Source organism: Staurois parvus, unplaced genomic scaffold, assembly GCF_062004578.1.
Source record: "Staurois parvus isolate SC_StPar_1 unplaced genomic scaffold, SC_StPar_1.0 ptg000520l, whole genome shotgun sequence".
Lineage (NCBI taxonomy): Eukaryota > Metazoa > Chordata > Amphibia > Anura > Ranidae > Staurois > Staurois parvus.
In genome coordinates this window covers 209,848-236,510 of record NW_028318316.1, presented here as the reverse complement: position 1 = coordinate 236,510, position 26,663 = coordinate 209,848, and the positions used below count along the sequence as shown (strand labels likewise).

The 26,663-nt window shown below is 39.8% G+C and overlaps 1 protein-coding gene across 5 annotated transcripts in view; it reads left to right on the top strand.

The window, feature by feature from the left end:
* The window catches only part of RASGRP3 (RAS guanyl releasing protein 3), a 205,821-nt gene that overhangs the window by 134,986 nt on the left and 44,172 nt on the right, over positions 1-26,663 (top strand). For 3 of the 5 annotated variants that reach the window (XM_089690176.1, XM_089690174.1, XM_089690175.1), the window contains 3 exons: positions 9,823-9,970; positions 12,911-13,084; positions 22,716-22,832. In XM_089690176.1, the coding sequence (XP_089546302.1) occupies positions 9,823-9,970; positions 12,911-13,084; positions 22,716-22,832 (439 nt within the window). The remainder of the gene's footprint in view (positions 1-9,822; positions 9,971-12,910; positions 13,085-22,715; positions 22,833-26,663) is intronic. The other 2 variants (XM_089690177.1, XM_089690178.1) reach the window with 2 other exon arrangements.

Genomic DNA, 26,663 nt, shown 5'->3' with positions numbered 1-26,663 from the left:
TATGAATGCGTTCACATAATACAAAGGCTTCTGTGATTAGGCAGCAGGAGGGGAGAGGTGGGTATAGCAGATGCACTGACTCTACACTTGAAGGAGCAGAGACCAGAGTGTCTAGTGTCAGAGCTCAGGAAACCATATTCCTGGAGCACTACAAAACCTGTGAAATGTAAATTAAAGAGATAAGTCCACAAGGTGGCATGCACCTCATATGATACTTGCGCTGAATTCCTGGAGTTCAGTTTAAATTTAAAAAAAACACTTCCAATACTGCAAAAGTTTTTTGGTGAACAATAACACAAGTGGCATAAGAAAAGGAATATCAAGGATATTTGTATTAAAACACCAAAAAAGTTTAGCAGGTGCACTCATATTAAAAAATGTAAATGATGAATATACTGTATAACGCGATATGCCTAGCACTTCACCAATATAAAAGTGAGAAACAGATAATATTAAATTGCACCCGCTGATATAAATATATACACCAAATAAAATTATAAAATAAAACAATAAAAAGAAACCAAACACAAAGTTATTGAACTTTCTCAAAAAGTTCTCAAATAGTCCACTTTCAGTGTGCATTCTTAAATTTCATGCACTAAATGCTCCAAATCATTTGTGATTTATATGAGGGGCATTCAAGTCAAACTGGGACTTTTAATTTTACAGGTATAAAAAGAGATGCTAGCGTGGCGGTACTACATACATTCAAACTAAAATAATAAAGTGCAGCGCTAAGAAGGATGAAAAGTCAATAGAGTGATAATCTAGTATCACAATGGTGAACTGTAGAGATACGGATTCCCGCGGTTTCCACTTTGTCAGAGTAACAGAAATGCGCACTCACCGGAAACGCATGGGTTATGCGCATGTGTGATTATGCATCACGGGCAATGGGAACATCAGAATCCAGGCAGCCAGGCGTCTCCCTCACGGTGGGTCATCACAGACTCCTGTTACAGGTCCGGGGGATCCCCTTAAGGTAAGCCAGGTGCTTCAGGAGAAAACTCCTCTCAGGATGGCAAAGTGCTTTCTCTATGGGAGTGAAAGCTCCAGACAGGAGCCCCAGAAAACAAATGCCCAAAATAGTGTAGTATGTTCAGAATCTCAGGTTTATTTATAAAAACAGCAGCAGGTCAGTATGCATATGATACATCATGAAAATATGAAATGCATAAGGTAAACGATGCAGTACTGACCCCAGTGGTGTAGAACGCCGGGCCTCCTCGTGGCTCCGGCGGGTAAATGACGTCACGCTCTGTACAGTTCCTCCTAATTAGTGATGCATAATCACACATGCGCATAACCCATGCGTTTCCGGTGAGTGCGCATTTCTGTTACTCTGACAAAGTGGAAACCGCGGGAATCCGTATCTCTACAGTTCACCATTGTGATACTAGATTATCACTCTATTGACTTTTCATCCTTCTTAGCGCTGCACTTTATTATTTTAGTTTGATTGTTTATATTTAAGGCATTATGGTTGCCTAATGTGTTCTAGCTGCTGACTTCTATTAGAGCGCTCACTACTTATTTTATATTTATTGGTACTACATACATTAGTAAATGGCAAAGGTGTCCTGTTACTGATTGGCTGCACACGTGTCGCAGGCCAATCCACAGACTGTTAATCAAGATGGCAGACAACAGTGTTAATGCCTACATAGCACAGCGTGTGGTGATGAAGTTTTTTGTGAACAAAGGTGTAAAATTTGCAGATGTCCACAGAAGAGTTCAAGCACAGTACAGTGATGAGACACTCAGCCGCAGTAGGACATTTGAATGGTGTAAACGTTTTAAAGATGGCTGTATGCATGTCAGTGTCGATCTTGGCCGTGGCAGTTCCTAGCCCACAGCAGTCATTCCTGTGAACATTCAGCACATAGAATGTCTGATCCTGGATAATCAACACATAACCTGCTGTTAAACTGCACGAGATGAATCTTTCTGTGGGAACGGTGAACACAATGATGACGAAGCAAAACAGGATGACCTAGGATGGTTCAGGCGTACTGACAAATCTTTCTATGCCGAAACTTTCCAAGCATTAGTTAAATGCTGGGATACATGTATAAATGTAGCAGGGGAGTATGTAAAAAAATAAATTCACAGTGGCTAAGTGGTTAACACTTCTGCCTAGCAGCTCTAGGGACATCAGTTCAATTCCCAAGCACGGCCCGGAGTTTGCATGTTCTCCCAGTGCCTGTGTGGGTTTCCTCTGAGTACTCTGGTTTCCTCCCACACTCCAAAGACATGCTGGTAGGTTCATTGGCTTCTATCTAAATTGGCCTCAATATGTGTATGTATGAATGTGAGTTAGGGACCTTAGATTGTACGCTCCTTGAGGGTTAGGAACTGATGTGAATGTACAATATATGTAAAGCACAGTGTAAATTGACCGTGCTATATAAGTACCTGAAATAAATAAATGCAGTTTCCCCTTCTTGAAATTTGTTCTTTTATTATATAAACTCAGAAGTCACGGTTTGACTTAAATGCCCCTCGTATAATATTAATGTGTGTCTATCCCCTTCAATCCACCTTCCTGCTCCACCCCTGTGCTAACCCTCTTGCAGGTATACTCACAAACGAAAAAATCCCTATTGCTAAGAAAGATCAAAAAGCACTAGCGGATATTAATCCAGCAGTTCCCCTTTGAGAACACTTTATTTATACTGCTTTCCTCACTCCTCCATCTCCAAAATTAAACATAAGGAAGGCAAGGAAAAACTGCATAGTGTAAAATACTTTTTAAGGTTAATTTCTGGGTTGCTTGTATTAAAAAGTTTGACAAAGTCTGCCATATAGGGTCCAATATAGCTCCATCTTGCAGTAATAATAACTTATTACTGATATTAACCACTTGCCCTCCAGAGAATTTACCCCCCTTCCAGAACAGGCCATTTTTTGCAATATGGCGCTGTGTTACTTTGACTGACAATTGTGCGGTCATGCAACGCTGCACCTAAATGAAATGTATTTCCTTTGTTCCCACAAAATTTTCTTTCAGTGGTATTTGATGGACGGTTTTTATTTTTTGCACTATAAACAAAAAAATACCAACAATTTTGAAAAAAAAACTCAATATTTTTGACTTTTTGCTATAAAAGATATCCAGTAAAAAATGTAAAAAATCTAATTTCATCATAAATTTAGGCCAAAATGTATTATGCTGCATATCTTTGCTAAAAAAATCCCAATACATTTAAATTGATTGGTTTACGTGAAAGTTAAAGCATCTGCAAATGGTGGTATTGATAATGGAATATTTTATTTTTTTATACTAGCAATGGCGGTGATCAGCAACTTATAGAAGGCACTGCGGCGGGCAATCTGACACAGGAGGGAACTGACTAACTGCCACTGACATCCCTAGTAACACTAATACAGTGATCAGTGCTAATAAAAAGCACTGACACTGTACTGATGGCACTGGGTAGGAAGGGGTTAATATCTGGGGCGATCGAAGGGTTAACTGTGTGCTGTTTTACTATATGTGCTGTGTTTTACTAGGGAAACATAATGCTTTGTATTGCTCTGCTATGCAGAGCAATACAAAGCAGCATGTTGGTGCTGACAGGGGAGAGATCTGTATGTTTACATACAGACCTCTCCCCTGTCAGTGTTCCTCAGCGATCGCCGGGTGCCGGTGGGGAATCTCCGCCTGGGACCCAGTGATTGACAGCTGTAGCCACTAATAACGGCATGGGTAGGGCAGCGTGCACGCACCCCCTACATATCAAACGCAAAAGCACGTATATATACCTGATTTTGCGTAGACCTGCCACCCTGTAGCAATAGTTCTGCTATAGAGCGGCGGGGAACGGGTTAAAAACCAAACCCCCTCTAGTGTTTATAAACAATCTTGCCCTGACCTCTAGAACATTAAAAAGAGGTTATAAATAAAAAAAATATATATATAAAACCCACACCCTCTTGTAACTTAGCTTAGTGACAAAGGTGTAGCTGTGCTGACTTCAACTATCTAATCGTGCTAGCAAAACATTTTCTTTTCTTTGTGCATGATAGAGTATTCAAAGTACTACAGCTTTACGTCATTCACTAAGCTAAGTAAAGTCAACAAGCACTACCTGTTTGGTCAATCAACCCCAGAAGGTATACTTTTGAAGATGGAAATTACACATTTTGTTGGGCTGATGAATCTTTTTGTATACGCTGGTGTAGTGTACAGCACTGTTATGGATTAGTGCACCAGAGATTTATAGGCAGTGTTCTCCACTGTTTTATAGAATGTTTTTTTAGTCCCCAGGTATGTCCAGCTTCTTTGTGCCTGGACAAAAACAGAGAGATTCAGGATGGAGAAAGGTGGGGGGATCGGTGAACTCTTGTTCGTCGATCTTTGCTGTACAGAATGAACCTGGAAGTGTTTAGCTCTGAGCACTTCTGGGTTTAAGACGTCAGATTATCAGACCAGTGTCAGATTAGCAGCATTAAATGCTGTTTTATATAAACCCATGCTATGTTAATCCTAACTCCTATAGCTGCTGTAATAGATCAAAATTTTATCTCAGATTTTATAGATGCAGTTCACAAAAAATCCTAAATCCTTTTTTCAGACGAATAACAAGGTTACAGCATTTAACTCAATTCACATAAAAAGTGCATAAATAAACAAATTCATATGTACACAGCATTCTAAATAAATGCAGTAAAACTACTAAAAAGCTTAAAAATGGCCCAAACACAGTGACACTTGCAAGTAAAAGTGCTTAGAGTCCAATATTCTTTTCAGCCCACTATTATGCTCTTCTAATTTAAATTTCCATATTTCTTATTCCAATCACCAGAGGCTCACCTCCACCTTCTCAAATCACTCACCATATTTATAAACCCACTGCTCTACAAGGTCGATGCACGATTCACCGCTAACATCTGTCACTTCTTTTTCAAGGTTTCCACCACTTCTCCTCTCTTTGTGCCACTCCACCAGACCAGCTCAGCCAACACCATATACCTCCTTTTCTTACTCTTAGATGGATGCCGGCATCGGGAAAACATGCGATAAAATCTTTATAGTGTAACACTGATTATTTTCTTTTAAAGTGTTACTAAAACCACAACAGTAAAATCAGTCTGTATATGCAGTAAAGCATGCTTGTCATACTCACTGTTGAACCTAAGGGGTTAATCCTCTGCACTGTTTAAAAATGCTGTTTGATCCTGACTTCTCTGATCCTCCCCTTCTGTCAGTGTCTCCCTCTTATCTCCTGATAAGACATATCGTGTGGAGATACTCTGCGCATGCTCAGTTTATTGTGTATTGCTAGAGAGTTTTTTTTTGGGGAGAGTGCATGTGATCAGCACAGGGCCAATCAGCACTGTCTAGACAGAGGTCAGGGTTTTGCATCCTCCTAGAGCAGAAAGAAAACTCCTCCTACAAGCTTTAACACGTGCTCTGCTGGACACTGATAGAAGTCACAAGACTGCTCTAACTGCTGATGAGTAAAGGTATTTAGCAGTTTATATTTACTAAAATAATTGCATTTCCATGTAGTGTGTACTGTGGGAGACCAGATAGAGTGAATGTAAGGTCCTGGGTTTAGTAACACTTTAAAGCATGCAAAAAACAAATATACTCACATGTGCGGTCACCAAGCACTAAGATAGAACACTCAGTCAAGATTGGTTTTGGCTCCAACACACAACTTGGTGTGAGCCTTATCCGTCACATGTAGCGGAAGAAGAAGCCTTACGTTCGGCTATGAAGCTGAAACTGATCCCATTGCGCCCCCCTTTTTTTTACCAACCTGCAACCTTTCTGATTTTAGGGAGAACACTGATAGGAAGGAAAAGATCATCACATCAGAACTGTGATTTGAATTGAATGGCCAATGTTCTGTAGCTGTTTTCAGCAACAGAATGGGCCTCAGTACACAGGAAGCACTTTTTCTAACAATTTCTTCACAACCTGCCTTTCCCCAGACTTTAAATAAGCCTAAAAAGTGAATAGAAAACAATAATTTACCCATAACATACATTATTAGAATGTAAAATATCTCAAGCTGTCTCATAAATGTCACAACTCTGATTTACTGATGTGTAAATATTAAAAAGTCTAATTGAACTTTCAGATTAACCACTTAAGGACCGCCCACCCACAGTGTATTGCAGATGGGCGGCAGCTACGTCACTCCGACTGTACTAACACAGGGGGGCGCTGCTCCAGACCACTGCATCACAATGTTAGCAAAACTGTTATGAATCAATGTGATTCATAGCAACTTTGCTTCCTTTCCTAGTGAGGTGTGTTTGGCCCACAGCTCTCACATGGTACACGGGCCAATCACAGCACCCTGTACCATGTGATCAGCTGTAGCCAATCAGAGATCACTAGTATTTTGAACTGTCATGAACTTAACCCATTCATGACAGGTCAAAGCAAGCATTGCATTCCAGGAACAATAATCTTTATTAAACAAAGTGTAAAAAAAATAAATAAAACACTCCCTTCTCACCCCCCAAGTAGTACAATGTTACTATGGTATCATTGAACTAATCGGTTATAAGTATTTATTTATTTTTTTAATAAAGAAAAATATGTTAAAAAAATTAAAATATTGAGAACGTTTTACTTTACATTTTTTTTTAACAACTTGCCGCTTGACCACCAACAATGTGTGCACAAGCGGCGACTCTAGGCAAAGCAACATACCCTTACGTCGCTTTCTATTTCCGGGTGTGAGTGCCCATACACCACACTGTAAGTAAAAGCACTGCATTTTACATACACACATTAGATTAGCACATTTAACACTTTACTCGCCTCACACAGCCAGTGCTATTTGTACAGTGTCAGCATATAGAATGTTTCACTGATCACTTTATTACTTCCACTAGCATCAAATAGAGTCAGGGTCAGTTAGCGCCCCTCCCAGCCAGGGTCAACTGGCACTCACGCTATAGGTCGCTGATCACCCCCAATACTAGTATAGTGTTTGTATGGATCAATATATTGATCATGAACAGAACTATACTAGTGGCTCCTAAGTATAGTGTCCCCAAAAAAGGTAGTGTTAGCAGGATTAGCTCCGTTCGCTGCCAGCACTAGCGTTTAGCTCCTCTGTGGTTTTTCACTGAAGATTTGTATCAATTGATTGTGAGTCAAAGCAATTTACACGGACAAAACATTTCCTCCTACTCAAATTCAGCTTTTGCCAGACAATTTGTATGGAAACCTATCACGATTTTCGAATGTAAATTTTTTTTGCTCCAAACCCTCAACATGGGCATTACAAAAAAGAATGAATTGTGCTCATATTGGCCTACAGACCTATTTCATCATATGCCCATGCCCAAAAACAAAAAAAATCCAGTGAATAGAAGAGTGGGTGATGTGTGACCTTAATGTTAGCCCTGAAATGCCAGGATAGTGGAAGCACCCCCACCCCCCAAATTACTCCTTTTAAAAAAGAAAGAAAGAAAGAAAGAAAGAAAGAGAGAAAGAAAGAGAGAAAGAAAGAGAGAAAGAAAGAAAGAAAGAAAGAAAGAGAGAAAGAAAGAGAGAGAGAAAGAAAGAAAGAAAGAAAGAAAGAAAGAAAGAAAGAAAGAAAGAAAGAAAGAAAGAAAGAAAGAAAGAAAAGAAAGAGAAATTGTATTTTATTCCTTTTTCAAAACCCTGTGACAAAAATTATATCTGCAAAATACTCACTATGCCTCTTATCAAATTCCTTGGGGTGTCCACTTTGCAAAAAGGGGTAATTGGAGGGGGTGTTTGTATTATCCTGGCATTTCAGGGCCTCCAAAACTGTGATAAGTAGTGAGGAAGTGACATGAGGAAATATGCCCTTTGAAAGGCAACTAATAATATGACCAAATGCAAATCCTTTTTCTCCAAAAATTTGGGATGTGAATTTGATATTCCTGAGTTCATTACTTGTGACACAACCCATGTGGTCTATGCTCTCCAATGCCCATGTGTGTTAATTTATGTTGGACTCACCAAATGCCCCTTGAAAGTGATAATAGCAGAACATATGAAAAACATTAGGAAAGGATAAGTTATCACATTGTGTCTGATTACTTCTCACGTTATCAGTTGTTGTTATGATAAGTGGTGATTGTAATCATTGTATGTGTCCCCCTCTTACTGCTCAGTAACATTTAGGTCATTATAGGAGTTTGCTTTGTGGGTTAACACTGCTATGTACTTACTGACTAACTAACTTGGCGAGATATTTGAATCAGTGGCTTGTGAATGTTCTGCCCACCGTTAGTAATTGACCAATGACAGCAATGAGGAGGGTGCATAAAGAGAGTCGCTGTGCCATACAGCCATCCCTATGACTAAGTCGAAAGTGAAAAAATGCATCAGGGTGAGGCTGTGCGGTGACCGAAAGTGACATTAGAGACCAGGGAGTGACGTGAGAACGCCATTTTGTGGGGTCTGGCAGTGGTGAGAGCACGATATCCACATCTAATGTCATATGGATTATGATGAGCATCTTTTTCTATTTTATTTGTAAGTGACTTTTTAAAACTATTCAATAAAGCAGAAAGTATTGGTTATCGTACCACTGGAGTATAACTCTTACTTTTACATGATCATGACATCTGGTGGAGATAAGTAAGGAATGTATGAAGTCATGGCGACACCATAATCGGAGATTTAAAAGCAATACATGCCAACCATGAGAGTGGGAGGCATGTGAGTTTGGTGAGTGCATACCCATAAGGGAAGGCTATATCACGAGTATGTGCTGTTTTGGTTTGGGGATACTGAGTAATAGGAAGATTACAGCAGTGGAAGTGACTTCTACATGTTATTATGGACTTTATGTTCACATTAATGGATTGATTTACATTATATAACTGTTTCATTTTACTTCACTTTGTCACTGTATATTGTGTTTCATTCACTAAATGGTTACAGTGCCACTTGATCATTTGTGTAATTATTATTATTATACAGGATTTATATAGCCCCCAATTGTTTGCATAGGGAGACAGTACAGTTACAATACAATTCAAGATGGAACAGAGGTCCTGCTCATGGAAGCTTACAATCTAACAGACAGGGGCGGACTGACAACTCATGGGGCCCCCCCGGGCAATAGGGGATCATGGGGCCCGTGTCCTTGCCCAAACTCAAAAAAGCCTATGAAAAAGGTACCAGGGGCATCTCATGGGGCCCCCTACTGACCCCGGGCCCTCGGGCAGTGCCCGAGTTTCCAAATGGTCAGTCCGCCCCTGCTAACAGATTAGTAATTAGATAATAAATTAGTAAATAATTTAATAAATAGCTTATAAATAGTCCAGTCATTTAATGCATTTTAAACCAAATTTAATTTCAAATAAGTGCTAATAATAGTGCCTCAGAATATCTAATGCATATTTATAAAGCAGTTAATGTGACATTCACAAAAATATTAATTGCAGGTAAATCAATTTAAAACACATGCATCAGGAAGGTACACCTGTGGTAAATGTTTGGTGAGTCACAATCAGTGCTTTATAAATATACACTGTAAACCTATATAAACTCCAGGCTGCTAAAAACATACTTCAAGTTACTGAATGGTCAGTGTCTAAGAGCGACCTTTGTCTCAATTCATGAGTTTTTCACTTCAAAGAACTTCTCTAGTGATTCTAAAATTAGAAGATATTTGCACATGATCACATTCATAAAATGGGTATAAAATCATTTTAGTGGATATTTTTTTAATGTAGAACTGAGCACAGTAAGGTGTTGAGAACAGAGCCACACTTGTAAATGGAGGCATTGCAAACAGTGAGCGCACTGTTAATTGTTTATTGATTGTTGCATTTTGTGGTGACAGCGTACATTGTCGCTTTTGTTTGCAGCCCATCTTATGACTGGATGCGAAGAGTCACACAGAGGAAAAAAACATCAAAGAAGGGAAAGGTTTGCCTTCTGTTTGACCATCTGGAGCCTGTGGAGCTGGCAGAACACCTAACATTTCTAGAATATAAAGCTTTCCGAAGAATATCTGTAAGCAAAATTTTCTGATAACCTCATCATCTTTATATATAAAGGGTCACAAATTAATCTTTCAAAATAATACCTTTTATCACAGATTAAAAGCTGTTCGTTAAACCATGCACTTATTTTAATTAACTCATTGCAAAAAGAACAACAACGTTAGGCACAGTGAAAATATTCATCAGGGCTCCATCTGCCTTTAGGAGTCCAGGCCATGTGCTGCATGTTCTATAATAATCTGAGCAGTTATGATTTTGTAATGCTATTTGATGTGGGCTGCATCATGCTGTCTTAGCTTAGAAATGTATATTCATGTATTAAAAAGCCAAAAATATCTTAGGGGTTATTTACATTAGGAAGTGCAATTATTTGTAGCACCATACGGGGTTGATTTGCTAAAACTTGGGATTGCAAAATCTGGTGCATCTCTGCATAGAAACCAACCAGCTTCCAGGTTTTTTTGCCAAAGCTAAATTGAACAAGCTGAAGTTAGAATCTGATTTGCTACCATGCACAGCTGCACCAGATTTTGCACTCTCCAGTTTTAGCAAATCAAACATAGCACCTTTTTTTTTTTTGCACCCCTCCAGTTGGTTAATTTTGCCATTTTTTTTCTCTTAAAATAATATCTACAGTATGCTTTTGAGACTCTGTACACTCAGATATACAGTATTCACTGCTATTTTTTTAAACATAGAAATAAACGCCTTTTGTACATAAATAAATATATATATATATATATATATATATATATATATATATATATATATATATATACAGTATCTCACAGAAGTGAGTACACCCCTCACATTTCTGTAAATATTTTATTATCTTTTCATGTGACAACACTGAAGAAATGACACTTTGCTACAATGTAAAGTAGTGAGTGTACAGCATCTATGACAGTGTAAATTTGTAGTCCCCTCAAAATAACTCAACACACAGCCATTAACGTCTAAACCGCTGGCAACAAAAGTGAGTATCACCTTTAAGTGAAAATGTCCAAATTGGGCCCAATTAGCCATTTTCCCTCCCCGGTGTTATGTGAATCGTTAGTGTTACAAGGTCTCAGATGTGAATGGGGAGCAGGTGTGTTAAATTTGGTGTTATTGCTTTCACTCTTTCATACTGGTCACTGGACGTTCAACATGGCACCTCATGGCAAAGAACTCTCTGAGGATCTGAAATAAAGAATTGTTGCTCTACATAAAGATGGGCTAGGCTATAAGAAGATTGCCAAGACCTTGAGACTGAGCTGCAGCATGGTGGCCAAGACCATACAGCGGTTTAACAGGACAGGTTCCACTCAGAACAGGCCTCGCCATGGTCAACCAAAGAAGTTAAGTGCACTTGTTCAGCGTCATGTCCAGAGGTTGTCTTTGGGAAATATATGTATGAGTGCTGCCAGCATTGCTGCAGAGGTTGAAGGGGTGAGATTTAAGCCTGTCAGTACTCAGACCATACGCCGCACACTGCATCAGATTGGTCTGCATGGCTGTTGTCCCAGAAGGAAGCCTCTTCTAAAGATGATGCACAAGAAAGCCCGCAAACAGTTTGCTGAAGACAAGCAGACTAAGGACATGGATTACATGAACCATATCCTGTGGTCTGATGAGAGCAAGATAAACTTATTTGGTTCAGATGGTGTCAAGTGTGTGTTGCAACAACCAGGTGAGGAGTACAAAGACAAGTGTGTCTTGCCTAGAGTCAGGCATGGTGGTGGGAGTGTCATGGTCTGGGGCTGCATGAGTGCTGCCGGCACTGGGGAGCACCATTAATGCCAACATCTACTGTGACATACTGAAGCAGAGCATGATCCCCTCCCCTCGAAGACTGGGCTGCAGGGCAGTATTCCAACATAACAACCCCGAACACACCTCCAAGATGATCACTGCCTTGCTAAAGAAGCTGAGGGTAAAGGTGATGGACTTGCCAAGCATGTCTCCAGACCTAAACCCTATTGAGCATCTGTGGGGCATCCTCAAATGAAAGGTGGAGGAGTGCAAGGTCTCTAGCATCCACCAGCTCCATGATTTCGTCATGGAGGAGTGGAAGAGGACTCCAGTGGCAACCTGTGAAGCTCTGGTGAACTCCATGCCCAAGAGGGTTAAGGCAGTGCTGAAAAATAATGGTGGCCACACAAAATATTGACACTTTGGGCCCAATTTGGACATTTTCACTTAGGGGTGTACTCACTTTTGTTGCCAGCGGTTTAGACGTTAATGGCTGTGTGTTGAGTTATTTTGAGGGGACAGCAAATTTACACTGTTATATAAGCTGTACACTCACTACTTTACATTGTAGCAAAGTGTCATTTCTTCAGTGTTTTCACATGAAAAGATATAATAAAATATTTAAAAATTGTGAGGGGTGTAATCACTTGTGTGAGATACTATTTATATATATATATAATCCATATATTTGAGAGAAGAGAGTTTTATGATTTGACGCCAACTGATGTGTGTCATAATGATTTTGTTTTATAATTAAAAAAAAAATAGGCTATTTTGTACCCAATAGCATTTACTGTCCATTTTCAGTTCAGTGGCTTTTTGAAAGCCATCTAAATGTGTAGCAGAATGTTTGGATGATTTTGGAAGTGGAATTACATAACATAGGGAATCTAGCTGTGGTAGTGTGACACTTTCCTAACAACTTTATGAGAATGACCAAAAAAGTATACACCTCACACAGGGAGTTAAACCAGTGGATACTTTCAGGGTTAATAGAAGACATAAAATAGTTATTTACACATTAGGAGGACCAAAGGAAACTTGAAATAGGTACCACAGCTGTGCCACAAAGTGGATCTGATATGTAAAAATTATTTTAAAGGAGAAGCAGCCACTTGGTCTCAGCAATAGCCATCACCTTCTCTTGGCTTTGGGTCATTATGCAAATCTATATATTGAACTGATACATATATGTATATATATTTCTTATCTTTAGTTTACAGATTATCAAAGTTACGTAATTCATGGCTCCCTAGTGGACAACCCAACTTTGGAGCGCTCCATAGCTCTATTCAATGGAATCTCGAAATGGGTACAGCTTATGGTTCTGAGCAAGCCAACTCCACAGCAAAGAGCGGAGGTTATTACCAAGTATATTAATGTTGCCGAGGTAAAAGGCCAATGTGCCTTCATTTAATAAACTGCATTTCGAAAAAAGGTTTTGTTAAGGATCATGAAACAGGAGTAAGAATTCATGCCCAAAAATCCTTCTTTATTCACACTCAGCTGATGATCACATATTAAATCAAAAAAGTCAGCACATATGTCTCTTTCTGAATCATCTCCCAGGACACCCAATGCCCCCTCCAGTCATTTACATTCCACAGGAACTCCCCCTGTGAGGAGGACATAAATCTTTTCAAGTGTTTATGCTACACACCAACCTATCCACTCGCCAGTTATCAAATTAAAGATAGCAAACGCTTCCCTAAAACAGTCCAATGACCTCAACGTCGCTTCATAAACCTCTACCGAAAGGTAACCTGCTATGCCCACATTAATTACCAGAATTCCCAGAAATTCTGCTGATAAACATTCTATCATCCCTAGACAGCATAATTGTTTCCATGTCCATAGTCCAAATGTACTTTTGCACCTTCAGCAAGTTCAAATAAAGTTCCTGGGTCTCTCTGAATAGCTCGGGTCTAATAAAACGGGTTCCACAATTGCTAGAAAGGCTTCACTGTCCTTGAAACCAACCACCTTTCTCTCATAAATCCACACATGTTGCAGGTGCTGTTTTTGTAGTTTAGAGTGGCCAGATACAAGTGGTTGAACTTTATATACTCCTGGCTTTCATGCTGGATTGGGTGCAGAATAATGTTCAACTGAAGAAGCTCTTTATGTTGTGTGAACTGACCACACAAATACCACTGCTGACTTTGCTCTGGGTGACTGACGAGTGGACAAACTCAATAAACCCTAAAGTAGGGGTGAACCAATACCACTTTGTTAGCAATAAGTACGAGTACCGCTTACAGCTGAAAGAACCGAACCTAAAAGTAATGGTTTCAGGCATCGGTGCATTTGCACGAGTACTGATACTCATGCAAATGGATAGTATTGATACCGATACCGGTATTGGTATCGGTGCAACCCTACCAGAAAGGAATGTGTACTGAGATGGGCTCTGTTGGAGGCCTAGGCAGTGTGAGTGAAAGTCTTTCTTCTGTGAGTGTCTTTACCCACCTATAATGTATTTTTCTGTTGTTGCAGTGAACTGGATTATGTTATAATGCATTTTGACGTCTAGTGGTAGTTCAGAACCTCTACAACTTCTGTATTTGGTCTCTCCCTCTATTCTCCCCTCCTGCTTTATGCTAGTCAGTTCAGTCCTAGCTAGACTTTCTCTACTTCTTCCATGTTCCCTCAAGCAGCATTAGTCGCCACAGGGATATTATAGAAAGTAATTGTGAAGAGGCCATACTGTTAACTAAAACTGGATCTATGGAGGTATGCGATTTCATAAATCGACATCTGAAATAAAAGAAGACAGATTTCTAAATCCTTAAACACTTTGATTTCTTCCTGTACTTCAGGGAGCACGTCATCTGTTTGCATAGTACTCCAAGTGAGTACATGGCTTCCATATAGACTCTAATATCTTCTTGAAAATAACACTGTTTCTGAAGACACGGATTTGATTATAATTTCCTGCATTAACCTCATGTTACTGTTGTCATTCATTAGCAAGCACAACTTTCTATTGTTTAGAAAGTTGTGTATGCATATGAGTATCCATATATAGAACGTGCATGTGGAACTACAAGAACTGTAGCTATTAAATTATCCCTACTGCTGGATTTGCTGTGCTGTGATAGACTGTGCTCTACACAAACACTTGGTTTTCTGCATGGCCTAATACCGCACACAAATACAACACCTTGTCTCAAGAATCTGTGTATACAGTACAGAAAATCAGCATCATCTCTTCCCCATGATGATGCTGATTTGCAACAGGTAAAAATTTAGACACAAATGAACAGTTAATCTTTTTTTGAAGCTTAAAAATAATATGAAAAGAGCAGGGCAGAAATATCTGAAGATTTATCTGATTTGTGGAACAGAATTGTGCAACGTATAACTATTGCTGATGAAACATGCAGTAATGTAAAGCAACTAAGCAGTGCACTTGCAAAGCTAAAAGAATTTATAAAGGCTGTAACACTGTCTGACAAAGATTCATATCTTCTATCAAGTGATAATACAGAGCAATCTATTGAAGAACTAACTTTACTGCTCCTAGCCAACAGCATTCCTGGAGGCCTAGTCATGAGCAGATGACAAGACATCACAATTGCATGGAACTAAGTTCTGCTACTTTGCTTCCTCCAAGCTCTCTAAGAGATTCACCAGATCACTAAGGTCCCACTCACAGCAATCCTCACTAATATCTTGCTTTTTGTGATCCTCACTGAGTAGTCAACTCATGGCCTGTGCTGGAGTAAAAGAAGCTAAACTGGAAGCCTATGGTATTAGGGAGGGAAGCAGCCATCAAAGATCAGGCCTCCCAAGCTCATGCACAGGCAGAAGCAGTGGATCTGGCAGAATCCAGCAAGAAATTCTTCAGAAAGAAAAAAAAAGAAGCAACAGCTTTAGCCAAGCTTAGAGCAATGGAGCAAGCTGCTGAAGAAGAAAAAGCCCATTGTCCCATCTTGATAACCTCTGATAACCCTGCAAGATGAACCTTGTAAATTTGTCCTAGGGAAAAAAAAATTAAAATGGTTATTTACCATTTTAATGGGTATTCTTTATGAATTGCATATTATGGTACTACAGTAATACCTGCAAACCTAAAAATTGAATACTTATTGTAGATTCCACAACTTCCAACTGCTGAGGAAGCAGCATTATCAGCTGAAAAAAGCACTGAGAATCTGCCACCTCTAAACGCTTGTGGACTACTACTGGAGGATTCAATATAGTGCCACTATAACTAATATCTTGTAATAGGAGTGTAAATAAAGTGTAGGGGTAAAATTGAATACATGTAATTACGTGTCTTTTAGGCCCTATTCACATTACACCATTTGGAAAACCTGGCAGAATCACCGTGATTCTGCCTGTGATTCCAAATTGCTCCAAAACTTGCAACCTGCGTTTGGGCGCCATTATTTTTAATGGCACTTCAAACGCAGTGCAATTCTGCCATGTTTATCATGCAACAGAATTGTACAGCAATTGCGACAAAATGCATGTTTAAAGATAGCTTGTTGCCCAAAAAGGAACAGGAGCTGCTTTTGGGAGACAAATGTGCATAGTGCAGCCCAGTGACGTGAATGGGCTGCCCTATGTGTGACAAAAATTGCGAGCGGGAGTGCCTTACAATGTTGTATTTTTAATGATATTGTAATAAAAATTCTTTACATTTTTTTAAATAAAAAGTAGACATGCAAGTATATATGGACGATACCTTAAAAAGCCTTGTAAAAAAAAATGTTCTCTTTTGTCTAAGCCAAAACAATGTCAACATAATTCCACAGGATGCATCAAATCTTATACACCAGGGTTCAGTGCATTTGCCAGCAGGTGAAGCTGCAGCAGTTAATCTGACAGCTTACTTTGACACATTGGACCCTTCTCTACCTCCTAAGATATTGACATCCCATGCAGTAACTCATGTGTCATTGCAGACCATCCTGAATCCAGCAAATCAATCACTCAAAACTTTCTGAGATCAATCACATGGTTTTTGAGTCCCACAACAAGAAACCACCAGATCCCAAGCCTTCACCTAGCCTGAACCCATCAGCTACTCCATTCCCTCCTCCAACACCTAAACATCAAGTATCAGCTGCAGAAATGGTCAAGGGGTACCTGTTTCACCTAAGCCTGAAAGAGCCTTGCTAAGTACATGATTCACAGAGATTTAATTAATACAGGCCTTATGAAAGCCATTGATCATTCAGCAAACTACAGATGAATGCCCAGTGAACTACAGAAGCTAAAGATCCACATAGTGCAGAACCTTAGCATCTCATCTATACAAGAATTTGATCAGCTGAACATATAGTCCCTTAGGACTGTGTTAAGAGACTTAAAAGTATTCACATCCTTGAACCATACAAGTACCTTAATCTCACATGGGAAAGATTAGAGCAAACTTTAGTCAGTCCTGAAATCATAAAGTTTGCCTTTTTCAAAAGATTACAGGACTTTCCTGTATTGTCCAACAGAGACAAGCAGATGTTCCAGGAACTAAGCCATCATCTTCTCAAACTTGAAATCTCTAAGGAAGACCAGCATTTACCAGGCTACTTCAGCTTCTTAGACACTGCATGCAGTTTTAACCCGAATGTAGTAAAATTGCCATAAAATATTCAGGAAGATTGGGCAAAAGCAGGTTCCAAGTACAAAGAGCAACATCAAGTTCTTTACACCTTTCTCCTTCTTTTCAAAGTTCCTAAAAGATTTAGCTAAGAATGATCCTTGCTTCCCAATTATTGACTTGATCTTCCAGGTGTCAATGATTGTGAAGGATGCCAGCAGTATTAAGTACTTAACAACCAGTAAATTCACTGGTCCTTTTTACTGACATGGCATATAATCTTCAGCCATGTAAGCAAAGGAGCCAGGATAGAAAAAATTGATGCCATGGGGGTTTCCCCAGTAATTCATACAAAGCACTTTCATTTCTAGAATTGAAGGGCTTGGTAAGAATTATGGGGGAACCCCAAGGCATTTTATTTGTCCTGTTAACATCTCTGTCAGACCCTCATCTAGGATAAGGGTCTGGTATAGATTAACGGAATCTCCAAGAACTATGTTTACAAACAGAACAAATATCAGTTGTGCTGCAGTAGGTTTTATACATTGCACACGTGTACCACTTCATAGTAGGCTCAAGGCAACCCACAGGCATGTTATTTAAAGGAATCTTGCATTTTATTGTTTCACCTTAAGCATTACCAAAATTGCTGTTCCTTGCCAAACAGAATACATTTTTTTCTTTTTTTTTGCTTTGGTATATGTTCCCTAGGGCAGAATCCAGCCAAGACCCCTGCCCCCCCCCCCCAGCTATTTGCTTGATAATCCATGGTCTAGTAGCCTATAAATCAGGCATTGCTGTTTTTTAACATTCAGATCCCATTGATTGGCTTCTATGGGGTATTTGTAGCATAGGCACACAGTTAAAAACCCAGAAGTCCCAAAAATGAACACAGTCACAAGCAAACAAAGCATAGTCAGACTTTAGCATGAGCAGTGATAGCTTAGGTCAACAAAGTTATGTAGTTAGTCAATAGATAAATAATAAAAAAACTATATGATAGTCCTAAGTCATATACAATATAACTTGAACTAACAGTTTGGATTTATTTGTGTTTTGAGTGTGATGCCTTCGAAAGGAAAATTTATGCTTTGGGGCTCATTTGGTAAATTATTTGAGAGTCTACACTCAAAGCTCCGTGTGAATTTCACTTCAATTATGCAATCATGTGAAAAGCAACTGCACATGATTGAGTGTTCAAAGTAAACAGGCATTTGCTTTTCACATAATTTGATAATTGAAGTACCTATTTGCACAATTTTTTAAGTGAAGATTCTCAGCTCCACTAGTAAATCAGCCTCACCATGTTATACACGGATCAGTCGTAACATTATGACCACCCACCATGACAAGGCATGGAGTACGTTAGACCTTTGAAGGTATGCAGTACCCAACATCAAGCCATCAATTGCAAATCCTTTAAGTCCTGTAAGTTTTGAGTTGGGGCCTCCATGGATTAGGCTTGCTTTTCCAGCGCATACCACAGATGGAACAAGAATAATGATGAAAACCTCAAAGTCCCAAATCATATAACTAATACTCAAAAAAGAGGAGGAGTTGCCAGTATTAGGTAATTTGACACCAAAAATTCTCAATAAAAAACCTAGCTTTGACTGTACATCCCACAAAAAATTTTGGTAAATCAGGCATAAAAATATGTGTATATCATGTCAAATGGTTATCCTGAAATAATGCAATATATTATATAAAAAAAATTAATTATAGAAAACACAGACAAAGTTAAATTATTTGGGCCAAATTACATTAAAATACATAAAGACCAACACCCTCCTGAAAAAACATGCCTGCTTATGCACTAAAATCCAAACAATGAGTTAAACCCCCAGCAGGGTATTCAAAATGAGTTAGACCCTCCAAAGAACCAAAACAGTTAATTTTGTATTATATATTCAGGATCAGTATAGTCCCCCAATTTAGGGTCAATATAACAAAAACTGCAAAATGTATGGTAGGTACTTTTGGCTGTTGACGCTGGTCAACATGGGCAACCTAAATCAATCTGAAGCTATGCAGCCCCATATACAAGAAACTGAGATGCACTGTGTGTTCTGACACCTTTCTATAAGAAACATTTTCAGCAATCTGAGCTACAATAGCTCTTCTATTGGATCTAACTACATGGGCCAGCCTTCAATCCCCAAATGCATCAATGAGCCTTGGCCATTTTTCCTTCTTTGGACCACTTTTGGTGGGTGATAGCCACTGGGAACATCACACAAGAGCTACAGTTTTGGTGGTGCTCTGACCCAGTTGTAACCATTATAGTTTGGCCCTGGCCAAAGTCACTCAAATTCTTATGCCTGACCATTTTTTTTGCTTTGAACACATCAACGTCAGGGACCGCATGGTTACTTGCTGCCTAATATATCCCAGACCCCTTTGTGGTACCATTGTAATGAGTAGTGATGGCCTTGAACATGGTCCGTTCATGTGTTTGGTGAACACATGACAGTAAGGGCGTTCGGCAGGCTGCGCTTTCACAGTACATTGTGATTGGCCAAAGCAATGCACTTGACCTGTGGTGCAATGCTTTTGCCAATCATAGCACAATTGGGTGAAGCTTGCGGTGACATTACCTCTAGCTCCCCCAATTGTTTACATCTGACTGGAAAATGTCAGATTGCGTGAGGGCTCAGCGTGTGTGGACGGGTTGGTGTGCATCAGGTTTTTTTTATTTTAGTGAGTCGGAGTCATCGTGACAATGATGGATGTATATATACGTGATTCTGCGCAGCCGTGCAGCCTTGTAGCAGTACCTTTGCTATAGGGCAGATTGCAAGTGGTTAAAAAAAAGCCCAAAAAATGGTTCCATTGTTGTAATCCATCATCAGTCACGAGAAGTACTGCTACAGGGCAGCACGGCTGCGCAAAATCACGTATATATACGTGATTTGCATTTCTGGGTGGGGGGTCCGAGCGGCGCCCTACCTGCGCCACTACTGGCGGTTGGGGATGTGAATCACTGGGTCCCAGCCAGCGATTCCTGGTGATCGTCGCCAACGCTGACAGGAGAGAGACCTGTGTGTAAGCAACACAGGTCTCTCTCCTGTCAGCATGGCCATGCTGTATTGTATCTCTGCACAGCATGTAAAACAGCACACAATTTAAAACACACACAACACACAGTTAACCCTTTGATCGCTGCAGATGTTAACCCCTTCCTGCTCAGTGTCATTAGTACAGTATCAGTGCTTTTTATTAGCACTGATCACTGCATTAGTGTCTCTGGGGATGTTAGTGGCAGTTAGTCAGTGTCAGAATGTCTGCTGCAGTCCCGCAGTTCCGCTGTCCCGCTATAAGTCGCTGATCGCCATCATTACTAGTATAAAAAAAGTAAAAATAAAAATTCCAGTATATATACACCGCCATTTGTAGACACTATAACTTTCACGTAAACCAATTAATATACAATTATTGGGATTTTTTTAGCAAGGACATGTAGCAGAATACATTTTGACCTAAATTTATGAAGAAATTTGATGTTTTAAATGTGTTTATTGGATATGTTTTATAGCAAAAAGTCAAAAATATTGTTTTTTTCTTCAAAATTGTCATTCTTTTTTTATTAAAACATGAAAAGTACAGAAGTGATCAAATACCACAAAAAAAGCTCTATTTGTGGGAAAAAATTACATAAATGTATTTATGTATAGCGTTGCATGACCGCGCAATTGTCAGTTAAAGTAACGCAGCACTGTATCGCAAAAAATGGCCTTGTCAGGAAATCCTCTGGAGGGCAAGTGGCTAATAAAGGACAAACTGTTGTTGTGTTTTTGATTACATTTTACACTTTTTTGGTGAATGAGTAGGGGTACTATGTACTCCATACGTATTCACAAGGGTGGATTGGGATCTGGGGACCCCCTTGTTAAAGGGAGCTTCCAGATTCCGATCAGTTGCCCCCTTGCAGACTGCCACAACCACAGCCCTATCAGCATGGGCACGTGGCCTGGTAAGCTGCAGGGAGGGGAGGGACGCTTGTTCGTCCCCCCCCTTTCATGGCTTGCCAGGCCAGTGCTCAAAATAAGGGACTGGTAGGAATTTAGGGGGGGCCCCATGATTTCCCCCCATTTTTGTGAGGTGGGGTTCACTTTAAAAGTCCTACCAGGCCTACAGGGCCTGGTATGGCTTTAGGGGGAACCCAACGCACTTTTGTTTCGTCTATTTTACTGTGAGGTCTGGTAGCGATTGGGGGGGGGCCCATGCTGCTTTTTGCATTTTTAAAAAAAGAAAAATGTCGGGGGTACGCAGCACAGCGATCGGTGGTGTGCTTTGTCCCTCAGATACAGCAGATCACCAATCAAGAGAAAGAGCCAAAGACGTCGGCTCTGTCATGTGATCAGCTGTGTCCAAGCACAGCTGATCGCATGTAAATAAGGAAATGTAGATTATTGGCATTTCTCTACTCATGAGCTGTCACACTGACAGCTCGTGAGGAAAGGAGAGCCGGTAATCGGCATTCCTCAGAGGCCCCATCAGTGCCACCAGTCAGTGTCCATCAGTGCCAGCTGTTAATGCTCATCAATGCTACCTGCCAGTGCCCATCAGTGCCACATATCAGTGCCTACCAGTGCACATCAATGCCACATATCAGTGCCTACCAGTGCACATCAATGCCACATATCAGTGCCCATCTGAGCTGCCTTTCAGTGCCACCTATTAGTGCCAGTGAATGCCAGATATCAGTGCTGCCAATCAGTGCCACCTATCAGTGCCAGTTAGTGCCGCCTATCAGTGCCAGTCAGTGCTGCCTATCAGTGCCCGTCAGTGCTGCCTATCAGTGCTGCCTAACAGTGCCAGTCAGTGCCACCTAATTAAATACCACCAAAAAGAAAGGTCTATCTGTCTCAAAAAAATTATAAAAATTTCATATGGGTACAGTGGTGCATGACTGCACAATTGTCATTCAAAGTGTGACAGCACTGAAAGCTGGAAATTGGCCTGGGCAGGAGGGGGGTATAAGTTCCCTGTAGTCAAGTGATTAAAGGATTTTTTTTTTTTTTTTTTTTTTTTTACTTTCATCAAAGAAAAATGACTACTCCTTTAAAAACAGTACTTTTTGACATTTTTTTTTTCACTTATTCATGTCCCTCAGGGCAGTACCTGAGTCCCCATACCCCTTTTATGGCCAACAACTTCCATATAAGCCTTCAAAATGGGCACTTTTGAATTTCACTAGTTCAAGTCCCATACTTGCACTGAGTTCGAAAATCATGGTTGAACTGTCGTTAGGTTCCAATGTTCAACCACAAACCGAATAGGGGGGTGTTCAGCCCATCACTAGTAATGAGATATCAATATTGTTCGCTTTACCTGTCAGTGGTCATATTGTTATGGCTCCAATATGGTTCAATATGAATTGTAGAGGCCCAATGTATTTATGAAGTTGCCTGCAAATCTGTTCTGTCAGATACTGAATAATTCTCATTCTGCACAATTTATTTCACTGCAGAAATTATTGGATCTTCAAAACTTTAACACTCTGATGGCAGTTGTTGGTGGACTAAGTCATAGCTCCATATCTCGTCTTAAAGATACTCATGCACATCTGACTTCTGATGTTACAAAGGTATGCAAAATGTTGACAAGAAACAGTATGTTTGTGTTTGACATTTTTTATATGTATGTGCAAACAAAGAAGACCTATTGCATATGCTATACTATATATAGTAGTAACTTTTAGTTTAGAGATGTTCATAGATGTGACTAATAGAAAATAATTGAGGAAGAGTAGCTACATATATTATTTCAGGTACTTATATAGCGCTGTCAGTTTACACATATATATTGAACAATCACATCAGTCCCTAACCCTCAAGGGGTGTACAATCTAAGGTCCCTAACTTAAATTCATACATACACATATTAGGGCCAATTTAAACAGGATCCAGTTAACCCACCACAATGTCTTTGGAGTGTGGGAGGAAACTGGAGCACCCGGAGGAAACCCACGCAAGCACAGGGAGAACATGCAAACTCCATGCAGGAGGCGCCATGGTCGGGAATCAAACTCATCACCCATTTACTGCAAGGCAGATGTGTTAACCACTAAGCCACTCTGCCACCCATATATCCTGCCTGTTTGCTGTTTTCAAAGTTAAATTCAACCAAGCAGTTACAAAAGTATCACATATTGAGCAGAGAATACATGAAAAAGTAAAGAGTAAAGTATAGGAGGAACCAAGAAAAAAAGAGAGGGGACTGAACAGTGAAAGGAGCCATCCTGTGTGCTGTCCCACTTTTCTGTAGCCAGGGGTCATTTGTGTCTAAATACTCAGGGAAAATTAACCATGTGAATAGACCCTAAGCTAACAAACAGACAAAAATGTAATAAAATATGATTTACACTTAACAACCTACTATATTAAAACAAAAAAAATTAATTAAAGTGTATGCATAGTAATATTTTTAGGTTTTAATAGAATGGAGGATAGCAGACCCTGTAGGGTATTTTTTTGCCCTTTGTGTCCTGTTACATAACTAGTAAGTTCTTAAATAGGTAAGGGGTGGGGCCACCCGGGGACATCACGCATGTGACCTCACCCCATGTGACGTTTATGATGTCACATGGTGAGGGGTTACTTGGTCCCCTTGTTAGAGGGGGCTTCCAGATTCCGATAAGCCCCCTGCCCGCAGACCCCAACAACCACCGGCCAGGTTTGTGGGGAAGAGGCCCTTGTCACTATCAACATGGGGACAAAGTGTTTTGGGGGGGAGCCCCCCTGCCCTAAAGCACCCCCCCATGTGGAGGGCATGTGGCCTGGTATGGTTCGGTGGGGGGCGCTCGCTCGCCCCCCCCCCATTCCTGACCTGCTGGGCTGCATGCTTGGATAAGGGTCTGGTATGGAATTTGGGGGGGACCCCCCACACCATTTTTTTTTTAAATTTAGCTAGGGAGTTCCCCGCAAAATCCAGACCAGAAGGGCTCTTCACTATAGCTCAGAAATTCAGCTGTCACTTAACCCCTTGCTAAAAGAAAGAAATTTGTCTTTTAGTTTATTTCCCCGAGTTAAGAGAAACAATGTTTTCTTTTAGTCTCTTAAAAGAAACTAAGTTTCCGTTAACTCTGGGGAAAGTGACAGCTAATTTTATGAGCTATATTGAAGAAAAAAAAAAAAAAGCCGGCAATTGCATTTAAAAATCAGCACCAACATACACTTCGTATTGTGAAAAAAATTCATAAAAAATTTGTAAACCAAGGCATTATTTTCAATGGATTTTCATTCGTAAACCGAAAATTACGTTAACCGATGCAATTGTAAACTGAGGTATTACTGCATATCTGAATGAATGACAAGGCACCACAATGCAGATATATCATAATCTGCACTGCAGGCACATACAGTAGATGTGAATTTGGCATTATACAGTATCTGCCTGGAGTTCAGTTTTGTGGTCTATATATGCATTAATGTTACAGCATTGTACTCTCATAAATGGTATGTTTTTTCTTATTTACACATGGAGTGTTGAGTTTTGGAAACTAAGTTGGGGATATGTTATCTTTTTTTCACTTTTGAAGGTCTGATTATGCCTAACACCAGCAAATGTATCTGGTCAAGGAGATAAGTTAAAGTTAAACACTGGCCTCTCATTTCAAAATATTTGCTGCAGCACTTAATTATAAGTACATCCACAATTGCAGTTTTATCCTAGTTCCACAGATACCCATTGAGCCTGCCAGTGAATTCCACCTAATGCAGCTTCCTTTGATGGTGTGGCAATGATGCTGCTCTGCTCCTAAATGCAGAGCAGTGTTGTCACTCTCATATAGGCTGTGCCTGTTTGCACTACAGTGTGATATAAAAAATGTAAAGTGGGTTAGCAACATTTTTACTATCTGGATTGGCAGTCCTGCTAAAATCCTCCCACTTTGAGCTGCAGTGCCTGAGAGAGTGAGTGTGTGAAACATAAATGAAGGAGGATTTGTTTTAGTAAGGAAGGATAAATTAATTTTTTTAATACTTAATAAGGCTTGTGCATCACAAAATAACTGGATGTGGTACTTGTTTAGACTGTCATACAGGAACCTTTCATTGTAGTTTAATACTACAGACTGAAAGCTAAGACTACACAAGTACTATTTGCAGTTTCACAAAGTAGTAGTTTCTGTTATTGTGGCTGGGTTAGATGCTCTACTAGATGTGGGTAGGAAGGCAACATTCCAATGATAGAATGGAGCTAGCTACACGTATCATCCATTACAATGAATCTTTATTGGCTACAAAATAGGGTACAGCAGATAACATGCTAACGCATTTCAGCAGAAGACTTACCAAGCATGTTTGCATAGATACTGAACATACAATTAAATAAACCCCATCCTCCCCAGGACTAATTGGAAGGACAGGTGATTACACTGTTCAACAAATTTTTATTTTTTGCCAGTTTTGGAAACAAAAGGATCCATTTCTTAATGAATTTCACATTCTGAGTTCAAATATAACAATGAAATTTGTCAATTGGCTCTAGTTTTTCTGTAAACGGAAAGTTTTCTACTATAGGCGTAATGACTACATAATGCACAATAATTATATAGATAGATGTCTTTCCACAAATATAAAGCAAGTGATATTGACTACATAACAAAGCCTAAATGGCATAATATATTGCATAGGATTACCAAGAAAAATTATAGCCATAAGCTAAGTTGAATCATTTTAATACTTAGGATTCTCACTAGTTTTGTCTTCAGTTTGTGTCGGTTTTGCTTCTCTTGGCTTTTCTCTTGTATTCGAGGAAAGGGCTATCTCTTACAACTGCACGTGACTACACGCTTCAGGTTCTTCCTCACTTGACTCAACCATGAAGGATTCTGGTGCTTTAGGAATTGGTAGCCCCTCTCCATGAGGAACTGGACGTATTGCCGATGGAATATTTGGATAGTGCACAGATAACTTTTTCTTCTTATTTAGCCCTTTTACAATTGGAGGCACCATACAAAAGTAACAATTACTAACATGATCTGTTGGCTCTCTCCAAATCATTGGCACAGCGAAAGGCATAGATGCCTTTTTTCCATTCAACCATTGCTCCAGTGCCGTCCCACAAGAATTGCAGCATATATGTGGTGCCCAGCTCTTGTCCTGGTCTCCTATCTTGCAGCCAAAATACAAGTTGTAGGCTTTCTTAATCATTCCTGTTATCCTCCTTTTTTGTGAGATAAAAGTTATTTCACCGCAGATATAGCAGAAATTATCTGCTTTATTCACACAAGTTCAAGGCATTACTGAGTAGCCTATATAAGCATAAAACGAAATGTAAAGACGCTGTCGAACTACAATCAGCTACAGATACTGCAGCTTTTATGCACTGAAGTGATGCAATTAAAGGCTAATATTGCATCATCTCAGTATACATGCAATTTTCTATTGGTCACCAGTATCAATTGCGCAATATG